The 19,250-nt window shown below is 41.0% G+C and overlaps 1 protein-coding gene across 4 annotated transcripts in view; it reads left to right on the top strand.

Moving 5' to 3' along the window:
* afg2a (AAA ATPase AFG2A) overlaps window positions 1-19,250 on the top strand; it is a 110,629-nt gene that overhangs the window by 5,291 nt on the left and 86,088 nt on the right. For all 4 annotated transcript variants that reach the window (XR_013910747.1, XM_080305033.1, XM_080305030.1 and 1 more), the window contains exons 8-11: window positions 786-909; window positions 2,785-2,886; window positions 3,053-3,206; window positions 16,550-16,707. Coding sequence is in view for 3 of the 4 variants with exons in the window: in XM_080305033.1 (XP_080161159.1) it covers window positions 786-909; window positions 2,785-2,886; window positions 3,053-3,206; window positions 16,550-16,707 (538 nt within the window). In the remaining variant the exon portion in view is untranslated. The remainder of the gene's footprint in view (window positions 1-785; window positions 910-2,784; window positions 2,887-3,052; window positions 3,207-16,549; window positions 16,708-19,250) is intronic.

The following is a 19,250-nucleotide window of genomic DNA, read 5'->3' on the forward strand; positions in this document are numbered from 1 at the left end:
TGCAAGGCTTCATCAGAAATGGTCTCAGTGGGATGATGTCGCCATCTTCCTGTCTGTTTTAAAAAGAGGAAGGGAAACTTGAAATGAAGACCGAAGTGTGCCTAACTGCACAAGATTGGCACCAGGTCTTATGGAGTGATAAATCCAAATTTCACAGTTTTGGTTCAAGTCATTGTCAGTGTGTAGAGACGAGGTTAGGAGAGAAGTATGGTCATGTGTAAAACGTGGTGCAGATTCTGTCATGGTTCAGAGCTGCAGTTCAGCCAGTGATGTTGGAGATCCTGTCAAAATTGATGGAATTATGAAAACAGAAAAGTACTGTCAGATTTTGAGCCACTGTACAACACCATCTGAGAAGCTTCTGATTAGCATTAGCTTCATTTTTGAATACGACAGTGATCCCAAACACACTGCCTATGCTGTAAAAACTTACCTGGATAGAAAAAACACAGTGGGAACAGTCATGGACTAAATATGCACCTAAATATCACTGAAGCAGTGTGGGATCATCTTGATACAGATTGGATGAAAAAGGAAGCGACATCCAAAGAAGAGCTTTGAAGTTTCTTCAGGTAGCCTGCAGAACCATTTCTAAAGACACATTAAAGAAAATACGAGAAAGCTTGACCATGATGAAGAATAAAGATGGACACATCAAATAATGACTTCTATGTCAAAAAATTGCCTAAAGAGTCAATATTTTGCCCTCTGCGCAGTATTTCCATTTACGTTTTCACATGTTTCAATAAATCAATGTGCTTCTCACATTTGACTTGGTTTGATAGGCAGCCTGCGATCATCTTCATTGACGAGCTGGATGCTTTGTGCCCAAAGCGAGAGGGAGCTCAGAATGAGGTGGAGAAACGAGTTGTTGCCTCTCTTCTGACTCTGATGGATGGGATTGGTTCAGTAAGTATCCGAGTAATTGTACTCTACTATGGCAATAATGTTTTCTGCATTAAACTAAAGGCAGCTCTTTTGAGCATAACCTTATATGCTGTTAAGGTTTTTTTTAAGTTTGAGTTTTTTGGAACCTCACTGAGTCATCTTCTCTGAATTTTGCCAGCCTGCAGCACATAAAGGATGCTCACATTTCTTCTCTTTATACATGAATACAACAGTCTGTTTTACATTAGCATGATTATTGCTAGAAGGCTGGGATTAAACTGAGCAGTAACTGCTTGTTCAGTAGACACGTGTCTTTATACTTTGTCTTTCTGCAGCCAAACGTGGCTCCATCCTAATATGCCCTCATTGCAAATACAGATTGTCATGCAGAAACCATCTCTGCGTGCTGGACGCCCTTCAGACACTATGGGTTGCATCTCTCGGGTGCCATTTGTCCTCTGAGCTCTGTGTTAGTGCCTGATGAGAAAAAGGATGATTCCCCCACACACCCCCAGTGGGAGTCTGGGAAAGAAATCACCCAAGGCTGCCATGAGCTGACAATTTGCCGTAACTTTATCAGCAAACTAAATCTTCCCGTCCCCAGGCAGAGAAGGCCGCGGTGTGGATTGGTGATACTGCACAGATACACCAACTCCCTTCTTGCTCCCAGCTCCTGTCTGTTTTCCAAACCAAGGTCATCATTGCTGATTGGTTTGTGGAATGTGGAGAAAGCACTTCCTGCTCCACGGCATTCTTCCTTGCACTGTAATTTATTTGTGTTTCAACTCTGTCTCCAGTGTTAAAAGGTGGAAAAAGTTTTTCCCATCTTGCAGGCAAACCACCCCAGGAAACGCAGAAGTGAGCCAGGTTTAGCATCAGGCTGGGGTCAGAAAATCTCTCAAGCTTTGAAAAATGTCCTCGACATATGAAATACTAAAAGCCAGCGGGCTGAGTTTGACAAGTGGACTTAAACTTGAACTGATGACCACTAAATTTGACCTAATCTAAGAGTGTGGGTGCCACAAGCTGCCGTGCACCTGGGCAGATTAAACAACGAAACTTTACTGCATTATTGAAAACTACCCCTTTGTGTGAATGTATTTAACAGAAACATTTTATTTGCATTATTTATATTCCATGCGCTATGATTTTAAATTGTGAGTCTCCTACAGTTGCTCTGTATGATTCGAGGTTTTTTTAAAAAACTTTTTTTCTTATTCTGTACCTTGTTGTGGCCCCAGAGTTCATCCACTGTATGAAAGGGATCAGTTTTAGCTTCCTTCTTGCTCCTTTTAAGGTAACTTTCTTCTGTTTGAGTGCATCAATGGGAGATTTGAACAACAGGTGGGTGGAGTCTCTGTGCTCACAGCTAGAGCTGGTTGCCTGAGATATCTCAACAGGTTTATGTGATCTGATTTACTGTTAGTGTGGGTGCCATCATGGCCTGGTCTCAATAATGAAAGATATTGGATCTCAGTAGTAAATAAACAAAATACTCTGAAACTGAGGCATTTAGATCACTCTGGCCTTTTTGGTTTATAATGGTTATTTTTACATAGGCTGACTTTATGATTTGAAACTTTAGTCATGTTTGGTGTGAACATTCAGAATTGTAATAGTTTATATACGACATAAAATGAGAAATGCAAAAGGGCTACTTTAAATTGCCATCTCTTCTCATACAGAATATAAAAAACACACAAAAAATTGATTGTCAAACACATCACAGTGTTAATTAACCAGATCACTTGAACAACAGAATATACATACCAACTGTGTGAGTCAAGCTTTAAATGACTTTTAGTTCATCAATTAACATTTGCTGAGCAGGTCTTACTATGAAATTACTATGTTGTTATCTCAGAATTAGCTGATCCAACTTTCTTCTCTTTGTAGGAGGGTCACTCAGGTCAGCTGCTGGTCCTTGGGGCCACAAACCGACCCCAAGCCATTGATCCTGCTCTGCGCAGGCCGGGACGCTTTGACAAAGAGCTGGAGGTACATACTATCAGAGAGACTGCAGTGTGTTTCCAATCAACGTCACGCTGTTTGTGAAGAATTGCTACTTAATTGCGCAACTTTCTTCTGAGGCTCTGAGTACGTGGACAGAGTACAAAAAATGTGGTATACAAATCGCTGTTCTGTGTTGATTTCGTGACGGCAGGTCGGAGTTCCTGGTGCTGCAGAGCGGGCAGATATTTTGCAGAAGCAGCTGAAATGCGTGCCGTGCAGCGCCACCGAGGAGGAGCTGACGCAGCTGGCAGACGCCGCTCACGGTTACGTAGGAGCAGATCTCACAGCTGTTGGCAAAGAAGCGGGCAAGTAAACACTGCTTTGCTCTCTTTTAGAGAGTTGAAATGTTTGTTTCCAAGTTGTAAGAACCTAATAGCACGCAAAAACATTTTGGATTATTGGTGTGGCTACGCCTTTATTTACATATCTACTGATATCTGTCAGGCCAAAAAAAAGCTGGATATTTTCAAGCGTTAGACTCTGATTTGAAATATCATTCCCAGATTTGTAGCTGTAGCTTTTGATAGTCATGTAAACTGTTGCTCATAATGTCACGGAAACCAAGGACATCTATGGCCACTCAAAGCAGCTGTTAAGAAACACCAGTGCTTCTCTTTGCATTGATTTCCTCTTTGCACTTCATGAAAACAACATAATTTAGGAAAACAAAACACAGTTGCATATGGCAACCGGCCCAGAATTGCTCTCCATCTTTTTGTAGTTTAGTTTGCCCCGTGGGCTGAGGTATCTGACCAACCAACAATAGTGATTGACAGTTTGTTATTGAGCTCTAGGTGCATTCTAGGCCTCATGTTGTTTTTCCCTCTCTCGCTTGACCTTTGTTTTCCTTGTAAAATGTCGCCCAGACCACAATAACTTGTGAATTATTTCCATCTAAATTATTTTTACCAATTTTTGAGACATTTTCTTGGAGTGCCTGACATGCCCACAGCTCCTTTGAACACACAGGTCAAGCATCCTTTGATATTTGCCAGAGAGGAAGTTGGGAGTTTCAGCGGTTTCTCTCACTGGGATCCAAATACCACAAAAACCACCACTTGTTGTGAAATTCCTGTGCCCCCTCACCCCTAGCACCACAAACCATCCCACCTCATATCCCTGAGGACAAACACACTGGCTTATATACATGTGTATCTGCCCTGCATGTCCTTGATTGTGGGGGTATATGTGATTGTTTGAGCACATGCTTATTTGTTTTTCTGTGGAAGTGTGTGTATGTGACCCCATATGCCTCCTGGGTGGTCCCACCGCCGGGGTATGTGGCGTATTGCCTTTCCAGCTACGGAGGGAGTTGGGCTGCTGTGTGGAAGCATTCCGGCAATGAGCGTAATTTACTGTCCGCAGAGGGCCAGACGTGACTGGCAGCGTTTTCTGAGAAACCCCCACATGCCCCCGAGGGAGACAACAACCTCCCCAACCCCGCTCGACACCGCTAGTTTCCCCAAAATCTCCAAACCAAAATCACAAGACCGATAAAAGCCCTTGCAACAAAAAAGCCACAGGAGAACTCTTAATGCACTCATGACTTCTTTCTTTCATTTTACCGCTTGAGATAAAATATAAATTCAGTTACAGATGCTTGGTTAGAGTACGAGGCATCTATAGCTAAAGCGCTCTCAGACATTCACCGGAAATTTGGGGCTGAGTCTAAAGTTCAAACTGATAAATATCAGTCTAGATTTAACACCATCATAGATTTATCTCATTCATGCCATCTTTTAACTGGCTGTCAATGCAGCAAATAGGAGCATGGCATGACTCCAGCATGTGATTTGGTCACAGTGGTCCTTTCCCATTTTGTGTGATAACTCCAATATAATTTCCCATGATACACCTTTCTGTTAGGGGAGGATTTTACTGTATAACACGTTTTCCGGGATTGTAATGCAACTGTAACTGAAAGGAAGTAGTGGCAGTTTATCTAGTAAAATCCAAAGTGCTCTATGGTGCACTAAAAAACAATCACCTTACTGTAGTCATGAAAAAGAGCAAGAACCTTACCCGATTTAAGTTTGGCTAATCTCCCCTTTAGGGCTGCCACAAACGATTATTTTGATAGTCAACTAGTCACCGATTATTTTTGCCATGAGTCGACTAATCAGATCATGTGTCCATTGGATGTAAAACCTACAGCTTATTGCACCAGCATGGATCTGCTCTTATATAACTATCATTAGCTTACAGCTTTAACTGTTTAAGGTATGTGCTAACTAAAAATAAAGACAAGATGATAGTTTATTAAATTGTAATGAAATTAGCAGATTGTCTTGGTGGAGTTTAATAAGCGCAGCCGTCTGCTCCTTGCTATCTAAAATATAACAGGACAGGAGTATAGAGTATCTCACACTTCTGATAATCAGCTGTCTGCTTGACATTTATCCAGCTGTGTAAAAACTATAACTTTAATCTCAGCCAAACCAATTTAATCAGGAACAAATAAAATACTGAAAAAAGCCAAACAATAACATTTTAAGTTATGTAAGTGACTTATATATCATGTTTAACCTGAGTAGCGAAAGACTGTGGTGGGTTTGAAAACGATTTGCCAGGAGTCCGGTGTTCTCACCGGCTCTACTGAGCCTTGAACCCCGGCTAGCTATCGAGCTAGTGGGTAACAGACGTCTCTGAAAACGTCGGAGCGCTTTTGAAAATATGTGGTGTCTTGATAAACCAAGCAGATATTTGAAGTTTACACAGTTACATTCTCACCTGAAAATATGTTAAACGTTTATTTTGTGACCCAGAAAGAATAATAAGAGTAACATGAAAACTAACTAGCTGCCCCATTGTTGGAAACTGAGCAGGACCGCACGGTTCCTGAATTTGGACACAGCTACGATACCGGACGCTGCTTCTTCTTCTTCGGGGTTTAACGGCAGCTGGCATCCTTGTACATGCAGTGCTGCCATCTTCTGTTTCAGTCCGTTATTACACTCTTAAATCCTACTACTTATTCCTGCGTCTTTTGCGATCTTACAAAGCTTCAAACGAGGCGTCGACTATTAAATTAGTCGTCGACAATTTTAATAGGCAACGTAATCGTGACTAGTCGACTAATCATGGCAGCCCTACTCCCTTTTAAGGTTGTCTCCTTGTGCATCTCTGGACTGCTTTCAGTGCAATTTCTATTTTTAGATTCCTCTGCGTGTTAACTATTCTGTCCACTTGCAAATTTAACTTTGAGATTTATGTGTCAAACTAACTGAAGCTTTACGTGCAGATTAATCACTGCTGATGAGAGCTGTATCTCCATCTACAAAACAGCACTTTAATGGAAAATCAGTGGCCAAGCCAGAAGGTAACTGATCTGACAAGGCGGAAGGCAGACAAGCAGACGTTTACTGGAACATGACTTCTACTGTAACATCCTGAGATCTCTGTGGGGGGATTATTTGGTGCAACTGACCTCCACTGTGGCTGGTGCCAGCGTGGCATTTTATGCCAGTTCACACCACTGAAATCTTACACACACCCCATTCATCAAATTTAACTACCAAGTGACTTCACTGTGAGTTGAATCACAGAATGTCAGAACAGGACTTTTAATGAGCAAAAAAAGGTGACCAGATCTAAGATAGTTTCGCTTTTCTTTGAACAGAGTTGCATATACCTTTTTTATGTGATAATGCCCAGATTCCTATTTCATATGTATAAATGAAGGCAAAACTGTCTGCTGTATGCACCGCAATCTTGTTTTGTGATTGCCCCCATCTAAAAATTTTATTTCAAATTTACAAGTATTTATACATTAATCAGTTGTACAGTTTATTTGCAAGTTGCAGATTATTTTCAGTAAAAATCCAAACCACATTACCGTTATCCCTATAAATTGCTTGGATACATATAAATAGACACATAAAGCCATAGAAAACATAGACACATGAACTCGCAAGCTGATATCTGTTTTTTCCTATTTTGCTTTGTATCGAAAGGAACAAAAGAGGCATAAAAACACATCAAATCGGAACTGCAGTTGTTTCCTCGTGCTGCTCAGGTAACAATGAGCTGCTGAGGAAGCATACACTCTGATGTACCGCTTCCTGAAAAATAAAATTGAGGGAACATATATCATGGCGAGCCCAATATACTCTGGTCACGCGAAAGATCCACCTTGCACAGCTGCATTAAAGCATCCACGCGTACGGACTTGTGGCTTCTATAATGGATGCAGTCACAAACACATGCACATTATCCTGCCTTTTAAATAATTCCAGTCTCTTTAATGAAAGACTATTTACATGAGCTGTTCATATGTTAGGAAAGTCAAAGGGTTTGTGTGTGTGTGTTTGATTCTTTTGTGTGTGGATAAGAATGCATGGAAATCTTGATGTCATTAGGGAAATTGTTGTTTGTCCACTCTGAATTATACTGAGCCCCAGAAACTTCTTGACGACAGATGTGTTATATAATGAGCACTTAATTACAGTCGATCACGGATCTGCCAGTTTTTAAAGCATTGTAATGCATGAGCACGCTCATGCCAGATGTATTAAAGTGCGATTCACTTAGGTCACCTGAAATCCCTTTTTAAGCTTCCACCGAATGCACAAATTATGAAGAAAAACTGTGCTTTACATCACGGGCACTGACCAATGGAATTCAGGTTAAACTTAATGAAAGAAGCATTTTTAAACCTGGGGGTGAAAAAACAAGAATGCATCAAAGTATTGAGAAGGCATCATGATGCTTCTCTGACTGCTGCACACACATATTTATTCTTTAATTGCAAAAGAAAATACTGAACTATTTTTGAGAAAGGTCTGATTTAAAACAGTTCAACTCTGGGTAATAAAAAAGTTTAAAACATCGCAGAAAGATGCCGCTGAAGTAAAAGTACATAAAATGTAACTTGTTGGGGAAAGAATTTCTCCTGTTTCTGATTGTTCTTACATCAGCCTACATGCACTAAACAGGCAATCTGGATGGCATCCTGTTTAATTAACTCTATAGATATGCAATAATTTTTTTTATCAGTTTTATGCTGTTTTCAGGGAGTTGTCAGTTTGGAGCTCTTCTTTACTGAATGTATAATGTGCTAAGAAGCCAATCTCTGATTTTACTTTGCACAAACTTTAAATTAAGGTAAGAGGTTGTCATCATTCATCATCGGTTGTCTGTCATTTAAGACACAAATGGGTGAAAAATAAATGAATGTCTAAGCAAGCTATTGCCTGACTGAAAGCCTCGTGAAGTGTTCACGTGGGCTAAGACTGACATGCATTATTGTTAAAATAGTCTTCATTTTCTACAGTTAGAATTCATGCTCCCTTTACAGTAATAGAATTTGACATTCATGTACTGTTTGCACACTGTTTAGGGGGACAGAAGTCCCTCTAAAAAAGTGAAAGTCAGAAGAAGTAGAATTAAAGCTGAACATTTCAAAACTAAGTACTTGATTACATTTCACCATCCTCTCATTGCCAGTAACAAAAAATATCAAACCCCTTGAAAACCCTAAATGAAACCTCTTAACTGTAGCAACTGTGAATGAGGACCTCTCATGGTCAAATGCTGTATAGCTGTGCAGGTACAGTCAAGCGTAGCTGCCAGTTCATGTGGAGTCAGCATGGAGCGTAACCAGACTGAGCTCTGTTTAGATACAAAGATCAGATTTTTATCTGCAGGGTGAAAATAGCTGAATGGTTCCTTCTTAAATGTTTTGTTGAGTTCTTGTCCAAATTTACATCTGAGGATATATTTTTTTCTCTAATCTTCCGAAGTGAGAATCCCCGAGTTAGAATTTGCAAGTTCATTAGCCAAACGACTCGCAATCCTTTAAACTAATTATCTCCTTTCCCTCCTCTTTTAAATTTGGGATTTCTGAATCAAACTTTTTTCTGTCCGCGGTTCTCTCCCTGTTGACAACGTGGCCTTCATCATAGTTTCATTGATGTTGACAGATTCATGTACACATTAAGAAGATCTGCTGGACTGAGTTAGTCACAGCAGAAAAATGTCCATGCTGCACGCCTATAACTCTGTGTATGAGCATTTTTCTGACAGCTTTTCTGTTGCATCTGTCGCTCCTCATCACATCATTCTGACTGTGACTTCATGTCAGACATGTGTCAGCATGCACATTCTTGCAGGACAGGTTAACTTAGATGGAGACATTACACAAGTCCCAGATTTGTTTCTTGTTAGCTGCAGGAGCAGTTCCATGTTTGAGCTGAGTGTAGTTGAAGTTCTATAATAGAAAAGATTTGCTTTAAAACACATGCAAAACATCCATTTTCACAACTAATATGCATTTTTAAAGACATTTAAATGAAGCTTCCATTATCCAAATGTATTATAATAGAGCATGTGACACACCCAAAATTAACTATTAAGAGCTGATGAGTCAACATTTTGACTGGTTGCTTGTACAGACAGATTCACTTTTTATATTTCTATTTCACAATAGATCAAATTGAATTAAAATAAATGTTAAAATTGGAGAAAAAAAGGGATCTGGGTGTAGGTCTCCTATGTCCAAGATAAATTTGATGGCTCATGTTTCCTAGTTTATCACATTAAATATGTCCTCTCTGTATAAAAGCTCAGTGCAGCCCATCTGAGATATTGCACTAGTTTGTGAATTCTCTTTTTGGAGCCTCATTTTGTAGCTAGCAAGTTTGGTAGCCTGCTAGACCTTAATAGACACAATAAAGTAAAACTTTTACTCACCAAATGTAAGAGTGCATATCCTGCCCCGTCTCCCTCCCCTCAGCCCCACCTGGTCGCTGCAGATGGCTGCCCCTTCCTGATCCTGGTTCTGCTGGGGGATTCTTCCTGTTAAAAGAGTTTTTCCTTCCCACTGTTGCCAAGTGCTCACTTGTGGGGAGGTTGTCTTGATTTTTAGGATTTTGTCTCTGTTATTGTAGAGTCTTTACCTCACAGTACTAAGTTCCTTCAGGCGGCTGTTGTTGTGGTTTGGTGCCATACAAACACAATTGGATTGAAAATGCTTTTTTTTTACTTGTTTTACGTTTAACTTGGCTGCAAGTCATATTTTCTCAGATAGTTCCTCTGAAAAATGTGCCAAAAAACTGCTGATTGTCAGTATCCATCAGTCGTATTTCAGTTATTATGAAGGGAGAAGGTAGTTTTAGAGGAAAAAAACTAAAAGGGTATTGTACCAGATTGTAAACATCTTTTATTTCAGTTTTAAATTTGAGCATATAAATATGGGAGTGCATGGGGACTGACTTGCTTTCCTGGTTAGCCTCAAGGAATTGCAGGTTTTAGGCCAAAATTATAAAATTTTTATAAATTTATGTAAGAATAAACCTTAGCTGGCAGAACCTGCACATTTAATTAATTAGCAATATGCATAAATTGTATATAGAATAAAAGAAGGAGCAACGGTCAAATAGGGTTGCGTGTCTCTACAGTGTAGGATGCTTTCTTATGTTTTGTTACAAGATCCCTGACAAAAGCTTCCTCCAGTATAACCACAAATGCGCTGAGTTCTAGTGTTCATATTTCCCTAAATGTTACTTTGACCGTGTTTCCAGCCCACCAGAGATTATGCAAAACAGCTTTTTCATAATGAATCCCCCTAGGTGTTCTGCGTGGTATTGGAAGCTGCCATGTGGTCTCGCGGAGCCTCACAGACTCCGGGCGTCTCTCTGTCGTCCTGTTGGTGTTCAACTGATCCCGGTGCTGGCAGATGACTCATTTCCACAGTCTAAACAGTGCAAATTGCGTGTGTGAGTGTGCACGTCTATTTGAACGTGTGTATGCCGGTGCATGCTTGTTTGGTTTGTGCCACATCCGGACCCACTGTTTACAAGCCTCTCTAAACAGGGGAAGCCTGCTGGAGCAAAAAGGGCCAGTAAAATTGATTATATGGAATAATAAACACAAAATGCACCACTGTGTCAGCTGAAAGCTTTTTGGTTAGCCTGCTATTTGACGGCAAAGATCAGGCTCGATATTTAACAACTCAAACTTTAGCAACTAAATGGCCTAAATGATTTACACGGGAAATGTGCAAAGTGATTTGGCCAACACGCTTAGTGAAAATCCCCTAAACCTAAATATTCAGCACTTGAGCGTTTTTAAACCCAAACCATTGATCTTCCTGGGCATGAGACACAGGAAATGGGGACTAGAGGTTACTCCGCTCTGTAGAAACGAGGAAGAAAAACGGCAGCAAAAACCAGCAGAGTTTTGTGTGTTTGACATAAATTTTGCCGTGGAAGACTAAATGAGCCAAACAGTGCTAAATGCTCACTGATGTTTACAGCGGCAGCATTGCCTTATAAAGTGCCTTTCCCAAGTCATCTGTCCTTTTAAAGACACTTCAGGGATTTCAGTACAGGTCACATAAATATCAGTCGGATCAGCATGGGAGGTTTATTTGAGGCCCCTGTTTATAAAATCCGGAAATGTGCTGCTTGTGCTCCTAAAACCCGACACATACCTTTTCCCAGTGACAGTGATGTGTGTGTGTGTGTCTGTGTGTTTGTGTGTGTACTTCAAGAGCACATATTATTGCTGTGTTTCAGTTCCGGGAACAGATGTTGGGTATTGTAAATACAGGTGCATAGAGTGCTCCGGAAGCCCCGGCGAGTAATGAAAACGTTCCTGTGGTTTTTTGTGATGGTGTAATGCTCAAAGTATTTTGCAATCATTCGAGGCCGGCCTTGCTGGTGAGCTTCAGCTCAACCTCATTGGTTTTCAGTGCAGCAGCACACAATGCACCGTAACACAAAAACATAGCTCTGATTATTCTGTGTTGAAATGTCGAATGCAGTGTTGATATGCGAGTACACTTCTGTTGTTGGTGATGATCTGCTCTCCCTGATGCTCTCTCTGTGTCAGGTTTCCCTTTTTTAATCTTCCATGCTGGAATGTTTAACCTCTACCCACATAACTCTTGTGTTTCTTCCTCTCTGAATGTCGAGGGAAAGTTTCGAACGTTGTATTGAGTGGACTTGTAGTTGCATGAACAAAAAGCTTGTACTGAAAACCTGCTCAAATGTTCAAAGTAGAAACTTTGGGGTTTTCAAGGTTTTTAGAAGTTGACAGAGGTTGTTCATGAACATCAAGGGTGCTGCACAAGTCTTTGCAGACAGTCATTTACATGCTGTGGCTGTGCACGATCACCAGGTGGCAGTATCAAAAATATGTGGAACAATTAGCATTGCTACTTTTATTTATCCTTGTGCTTGTTTTAAACACTCCCCTCGAGTGTTAAAAGCAGTGTAAACTTTCCACCGTAGCTGCTCTCTGTGCTTCTAAGCTTCTGATGAGTTTTTTTTTTCACACGTCTTTGTGTTGAACTCGGCTGACACTTTCTGTCTTCGTCAAGCCAACTTTTCACTTAAGAAGTAGTCTAACTATGCTTAACGTCATCTCTTTTACTGCTGTTTTTTTAAGACTGCATGCTGACGTGTCTGTATTGACTACGTAGTCCTGGCTACCCATAGTCCTCGACTCTGCACAGTCAAAGACTCTGTCCCTCAAAGGTGACCCATAAAGTGGCTTTGCCTGCTTTTCTGCTAGTAGAATTGAGCTATCATTAAAATGACCTTTGCAATATTCATGGGATGGCATAAATCTTTATGATACTTTAATTGCCTTCAATTTTGCAGAAACAGATTCGTCATAAACTAGCTGCTCTTTCACCCGTTGCGATTGGAAATAATATTATAGTATTAGGACAGTGTTTCAGATTTCTGGTTGTCTCAATATATAGACGCACATAAACTGCTTAACTTCACTACATTCTCCGCATCCTACTGTTTAATAGAAGTTTTTGATTTTTTTTATTACTTGTTGGCTGTTGTAACTTAGTGTTAGCTCCAAAATAATCTAATGCATATCTTATCTTGATGTTTTTTCTGGCCACTTCACATGTTAAAGTGTCTCCAAGTAATGTTTGGTATTCAGATGTTTGATTCTGTTGTTGACAGATCAGTTTGGTGTGAGCATCAAAGGATGTGACCCCTGAAAAGAAGGCCTTGATTTGGGGCAAGGTCTGTTTTGGACGGATGCAATTAAGATTGTGCCCCTGGGAAGGGGAAAAAACCCAAATAATCGCTCTCCTCTGTTTTTTTTCCAATGCCAGCTCTGGGAAATGAGGTCTTCTCTCACTTCCATACCTACTTTAGGCCCTGGTGTGATGTTTTGCAAATGTGCATTCTTGTACATTTAGGAGGCCCCCTTTTCTTTCAATTCCCTGTGGACCCTTAGTGAATGTGAAGCATTCTGGAAAACAGGAGTGCAAGGAAAAAAAGGAAAGAAAGGAATAGGGAAATGAGTCCACAGAAGGTTCAGATTAAATTGTGTTGTGTTGCTTCTTCTTTTTTCCCCTCTTCTCCTCCCATCGGATGTTTTCATAACTAAACCAAATGTGTGCTTGAAGTCAGCCAAGAGAATCCCTAAAGCAAAATGTTAAAGTCAAATTGTTGAATCAAGTTTCCGCCGCCCTCTGGGCTTCCAGGCTGCATTTGAAGCTCTGCGCCTTCTGAACTCTGTTTTCCCTTCGGCCAGACGATTCTCTGCAAAGCCTTTCGTTGCCTCTGGCAGAGTGTTACATTTAATCCAGACAGTTTCGAATGATTTTTGATGAAACATTTATTAAACATATGTCAGCTATGTTATTTTTTTTCTTTTCTTTTCAGTGCTTGTATGCAGCCACACCACTAACTGGAAGCTTTAACATTAGCTGTCTGTCAAAGCTTATTGCAGATGATGAGCGTTTCACTTTAGCTGCTGGACAGAGGATTGAAACGTGGTGACAAAAGCTTCACAGAAATGTGCAGAAAAATCTGATGTTAATGACCTTGCAGAAAGTGAAGTATGAAGGCATTTCTTCAAGTATTTTTAATGTGATTTTGCATAGTTGTTGCTTTTTGCCTTTGTTTTAACATAAGTGTATTATTTTTTTATGTTACTTTACATTGCTTCTGACACATTTTCTGTGCTCGGGCAAGCTGCCCGGGTATATTTAAGAGGCTGTCCAAGTATATTTGGTGATTCCTTATTTATTTTATTTTTAATCCATCTGAGAGAACATCTGAACAGTCTCCTGACTCTTATTTTCAAACTTCATTTGCTCCTAGCCAACCACCCTTGGCTTTTTCCGTCTTGTGTTTTACCTTCTGGCTGTATCACTGGCCAGGTTGCTATTGTGGTGGTCCTTGTTGACAGTTGGCTTCTTCCTGATTGAGTCTCTCATCCTGGAGCTGTACATGTTCCAACTTCACAGATTAACTCTGAGCTTGAGAGCCACCCCAACCAGGGAGCTGGTTAATGTGCCACAAGGCTGCAGAGCAGAGCAAAGACTGTGATCAGCAGCAGCAGTCCAAGTTGGTGGAGTTGGAGTTCATCTTCAGAATGAGAGATGCACTGAAGAAGCGGCTTATTATATTTACCCATTATATATAGGTTTATTTATTCTGATCTGTGTAAAATACGAATAATCAAATTTTTATAGAGTTATAAGTCCAAAATCATTCTATCTCCGTGGTCATTCTAAGCTCAAAGAAGATCTGAACCCAGCAGTTAATCCTGTTTTTGGCCCTCTTCCATCACCTTCTCAGCATTTATAGAGGCTGAGGCCCCACTGCCTTTGCAGGGCAGGCAGCTTTGGTTTGGGGTTAGTGCATATGGTGTTGTGGCTGGTGCTCCTCATCTCCCTCCTCGCCCCAGCTTCCTTCCACATCCTATCCTGTCTTGCCTCGTCTGTTCCACTCAAACCAGATGTTTTTCTGCAGTCTAAGCAGCGCCGGGACGAAGCATTATTGCAGATGAAGAGCTGAAGCAGCAGCCAGGTGGAATGATGGGATGTTTAGAGCTCTGGGGATTGAGAGTAAGAAGTAGGGTGGGTGTTTGGGGATAAAGATTGAAGGGGCGTGAAAAATGCATCATACACCAGGGAGCCGGGACTGGGGAACACATTGAGCTCGGCCGAAGACAAATGCGTTTCCAATAATTGAATTTCTCCTTCTTCTTCTACTTCCCCTCGCTCCCTCGCTGTCTGTCTGTCTGTCTGTCCCTTGCCTAGTCAGACGGGTCCTGGAAAATATAAACAGGATGCACTCTTGTCTGATCGTAAATCCCCTCTCGTCTGCTCTCTGGCCCCAAGCCCTGGACCACGTCCGTTCCCCTACAGCCCTCTCCACTCCGTCTCCTATCCAGACCCCCTCCACCCCAACCCTGTTGCTCAGAAGAGGAAGCCAAGAGTGTGTTTGTGTGATATGTGCACATGTGCATTGAGAACGGTTGTGTGTTTAATATACTGTTACCCAACACTGGGGTTGGAAACGTGGTTGTGGGCTGGTTTTGTAACTACTAATCATTGGCCACATTTAGCATGTAATTAACTCAGAGAAGACCTGTCCTCCCACCTGTAGGGGTTAAATCTCCACAGCTGGATGCAAGCTGATCCACACATGGCGTTTCGCATGCTGTCATTGCTTTACTCTTTGCATTTCTCCTTACATTTTTAGCAGTGATGGCAAGCAGCATTGACCCTAGACCTACTTGCAAATCTTTTACACTTTAAGTAAATTGGAAGGTTTTTAAAACTGTACATGACCAATTGGAATCCTTGTGCACTGATCCGATTCATGCAGTAACACTGCCGATGTTTGCACAGTTCTAATTTCACCTGTACAGTACATCAGGCTCCTTTGAAGTAAACAACAGATTCTGTTTAAACAAAAAGTGTAAGAACATCCTTTGTTGAGAACGTGCTTCAGAACAAGATCCTTAATCAATCTTCATTTCCCCCGTGACACAGATAACAACTGTGGTTGTTAACTGATTGTGGAAAAGCAGGAAAAAGAAAACTAAGTTCCCTTTACAAGTGCTGCTTAGCCTCCTCTAAATAAGGCACTTGACCGCAGCTGCTCGGCATCCAACAATAGAAGACAGAGCGGCTTTCTATGGTTAGCAGGCATGTTTAATGACCTTTCCAGTAAATAAATAATTTTTTCTAACCTTTTCTTCAGAAGTATGTGCTCTATGTCAGTCATCACCTCACAATTTTTAAAAGCTAACTCGGCCCAGACTGTTTTCCTCGTGAGATCACTCTGCATTGACTGTTTTTGCAGAGCGAAACAAAGGCTCATTTTTTGGTACTGACACATCAGTGTTTGTTTTCTTATCTTCTTTTTATTCAGTTGCAGACTAAAGGCATTCAAACCTTAAGCTCTTCAATTACACTCTCCTTCCCTTCTGCCTGCTTACTTTTCTCTGCAGGCCCAATTATTTTCACCGTCAAAAGGGGAATTAGCGTTCATTTTAAGATTTGCATTCACTAGGTGTGTATCATCACAGCAAGTACAAGCCTGAACGTTTTGAGTTAAAAAAACGGACTTGGTGCATATGGGTTTGGAATGAAACTGAAGAAAAATGGCACAAGCATTTCTTTTTTAGGCAGTGGATCCAGAACTCTTTTTGAATTTGAAATGATCCATCTTTTCTATAATATGTCAGCCTGAATGTTTTCAGGGAAAGCTTCTTCAGGGAAAGTTGTTATACGTCAAACAAAAAGGCTTCCCTTCAGGTCAAACCTGTGTCAAGTCAGTTCTTTTTTTTTTTTTTTTCTTTATTCAGCATGAAGTTGTTTTCCACTTCTGATTTGGTGACAGATTTACAGTAGCTGATGTAAACCTTCTCTGTGCAGGTTTGCACGCACTGAGGCGAGCACTGGGAGGTTCCCATCAACCACCGTCTGACCAGCAGCTAATGGGGACAGTGACAGTCACTCTGCAGGACCTCCAGTGGGCCATGTCTGTAGTGAAGCCCAGTGCCATGAGGGAGGTTGCTATTGATGTCCCCAAGGTACATTAACTGACACAACTAGTCTGTTTGTTTGTTTTTTCCATTCATTCTCTCATGACTTAAGCTCATTTAGACTCATCTGTCTGTCTTCTTAAAGGTGAAAAACATATCTTTTTAAAAATTCACTCATCTATAAGAAATGACCCTCATATTGATCTTGGAGTTAGTAGAAGCTGATGCTTCCAGATTGCACTATAAAGCTAAGCTCCTGTTCTAGCAGGAATTTTTATTTGGCCATTTGGCATAAACTCCAAAGGTAGGGTGTTTTCGCACATGCAGGGTTTAGTCCATTTCAGTTGAAATCTGGTTCATTTTCTCCCTTGGGCTGGTTCGTTTGTGCAGGTGTGAACACAGTAATCAACTCTTCCAAAAGAGTCTCGGTCCGACCCAACTACCAGGTATATATTACAAGTTTAAGCTAAAAAACTTCCTGTAGCCACGTTTGCTTTGTATCCTGAATGTGGAAAGGTACTATAGATGTGCAAAAATCTGTACAGGCTAGCAACTAGCTGTGAATATAAAACCTCTGTGATCTCCAATAGTCTAGAACACAGCACTTTCTTCCTGTATTTACTTTTGTTGCTTCCGCTCCAGACACATCTGGCCAATGAGCCGACTGAACCTGCTCACATGGTTTGTAGTGACGCGTTTTGGTTTGCTCAGAGTTCTTTTGGATTTTTTTCTGTGCAGAAAGAAACCAAATCATGAGGAAAAGCTACAAGTTTACAAACTCATCAACTGATTCAGACAGGAGTAAACGACCTACAGGTGTCAAAACACCCTTAATCATTCTCGTAGGTCCATGATGTAAAATTGTTAGAGTAGGAACATCAAATGATGTCATAGTGACTAAATTTAACTCCTGGGTTCATTAGTTCCTGAAATGGTTCCTAACCTTTGGAAATAGGCTAACAACTGTTAATGGGAGTGAAAGTTAAGCTGCAGTTATAGTGACAGCTTCTGAGTGTTTTTCTTCCAGTTATAGAGCCAAAAGAAGGAAATAAGGAAAAAAAGCGAGCTAACGTCAGAGAGTGCAACGTCTGCTATGCAACAGACAGGAAGCACAGGCACCGTAAAAACTAAATTAAACAGATATCTCTGCTGACGCCATAAAGAAATCTGGTTCTTGAGTTGCTAAATGTTCCACTATGATCACCACTCTCACTGACGTGATTATTCCTTGTCCACAAACTGTATAACAGACGTAATCGTGGTGACGTCACACATTGATTTCCAACTCTGCATTTCAAAACCTCAACATTTGAGCAGCTGCACTCTAGGTCTTTCTCGCCTTATGAGAAGAGAGACTGGAGTGCTGTTATCAGTTATCAGTTAAGGCTAGCAAGCTTAGTCAGCCAGCTGAACCATAGACGTATAGACACTATACTTGCTAATTAGTGCTAATCAAATAACTACCCTAACACAAGAATTTCACTCACAAAAACCGGAGCACAAACTTCTAGGATGATCTGTACCACATAGCAGGATTTGAAATGCTCTGAAAGGTGGTCAGTAATTTGTTTTTAATGTATTGCTCCTGAATATAAACTTATTAATTTCATATCTTAAGAGTTTCTGGGGATCGATCAGCTTAAACCTCCGGTTGGGCCACGCTTCCGTTCAAGTCATGAGCAATGCCTTTGAAATTCTCACTATGTCAACTTCATGACATTTAACAGATTGTTATTATGAAAGTGTCAGTTAGTGCCAGGTTAAATCTAAAGGGACAGAGCTCTGAGGCTGGGCTTGTACTCACATGTGGACATAGAAACGCATGAAGACTTTTGTTTGTTCATTTTCAACTGGAGCTGGATGTCAAAGAGTAGTCTGGGAAAAATTAAGAGACCTTCTCTTCACATACTTGACTTATTTATGGCATCATTCATAATGACACAGTCTGGATGAGATGATGAGAGGAAGTAGTCTGGTTTGTTTCATTCGATCTTTGTTTCATCGAAAGGAGAATGAAAATCTCTAAACTAAACAGAATCGCGAGAAAAGCTCAAAGAGAGCAGCAGCAGCAGCGGTCTTCCTGTGTATTTTATTGTCCCTTTTAAATGCACATGAAACAATCCCTTAACTACTCTCTGACCACTGAATTACCAGCAGATGAGGGTCAGGCTGAGGAAGAGTGGAAATGACCCCGTGGCCATTTTACCCTCCGCTACAATGAAGATGAATCACTTGTTCTTAGTGGATGAAGGGAGAAAAATGGAGCAAAGGAGGGGAGGGACAGAGGGGAAGGAGAGATGAGAGGACAGTGGTGAGACTCCAGGATGTTTTGGAGTTTGCATGTGCAAGACATAACGGACAGGAAGAGGGCTAACATCATCCTCCACCGGTAATTGAAAGCAGATCGGGTCGCTAACGGTTCCTGCCAGCAACCAAAAAAAGAGAAAGCGAAAAGAAGAAGAAACGTCCTTCCTATCCCTTCACCTCCACCCGCCTCCCCTTTTCTCTGCAGCACTCTGCACTGAGCTCGCCCAGAGACATTCAGTCCTTGTGGCCGGTTCCTGGAAACAAGAGAGGAGTGAGTTTGAGTT

This window comes from Astatotilapia calliptera, chromosome 2 (assembly GCF_964374335.1).
Source record: "Astatotilapia calliptera chromosome 2, fAstCal68.1, whole genome shotgun sequence".
NCBI classification, from domain to species: domain Eukaryota; kingdom Metazoa; phylum Chordata; class Actinopteri; order Cichliformes; family Cichlidae; genus Astatotilapia; species Astatotilapia calliptera.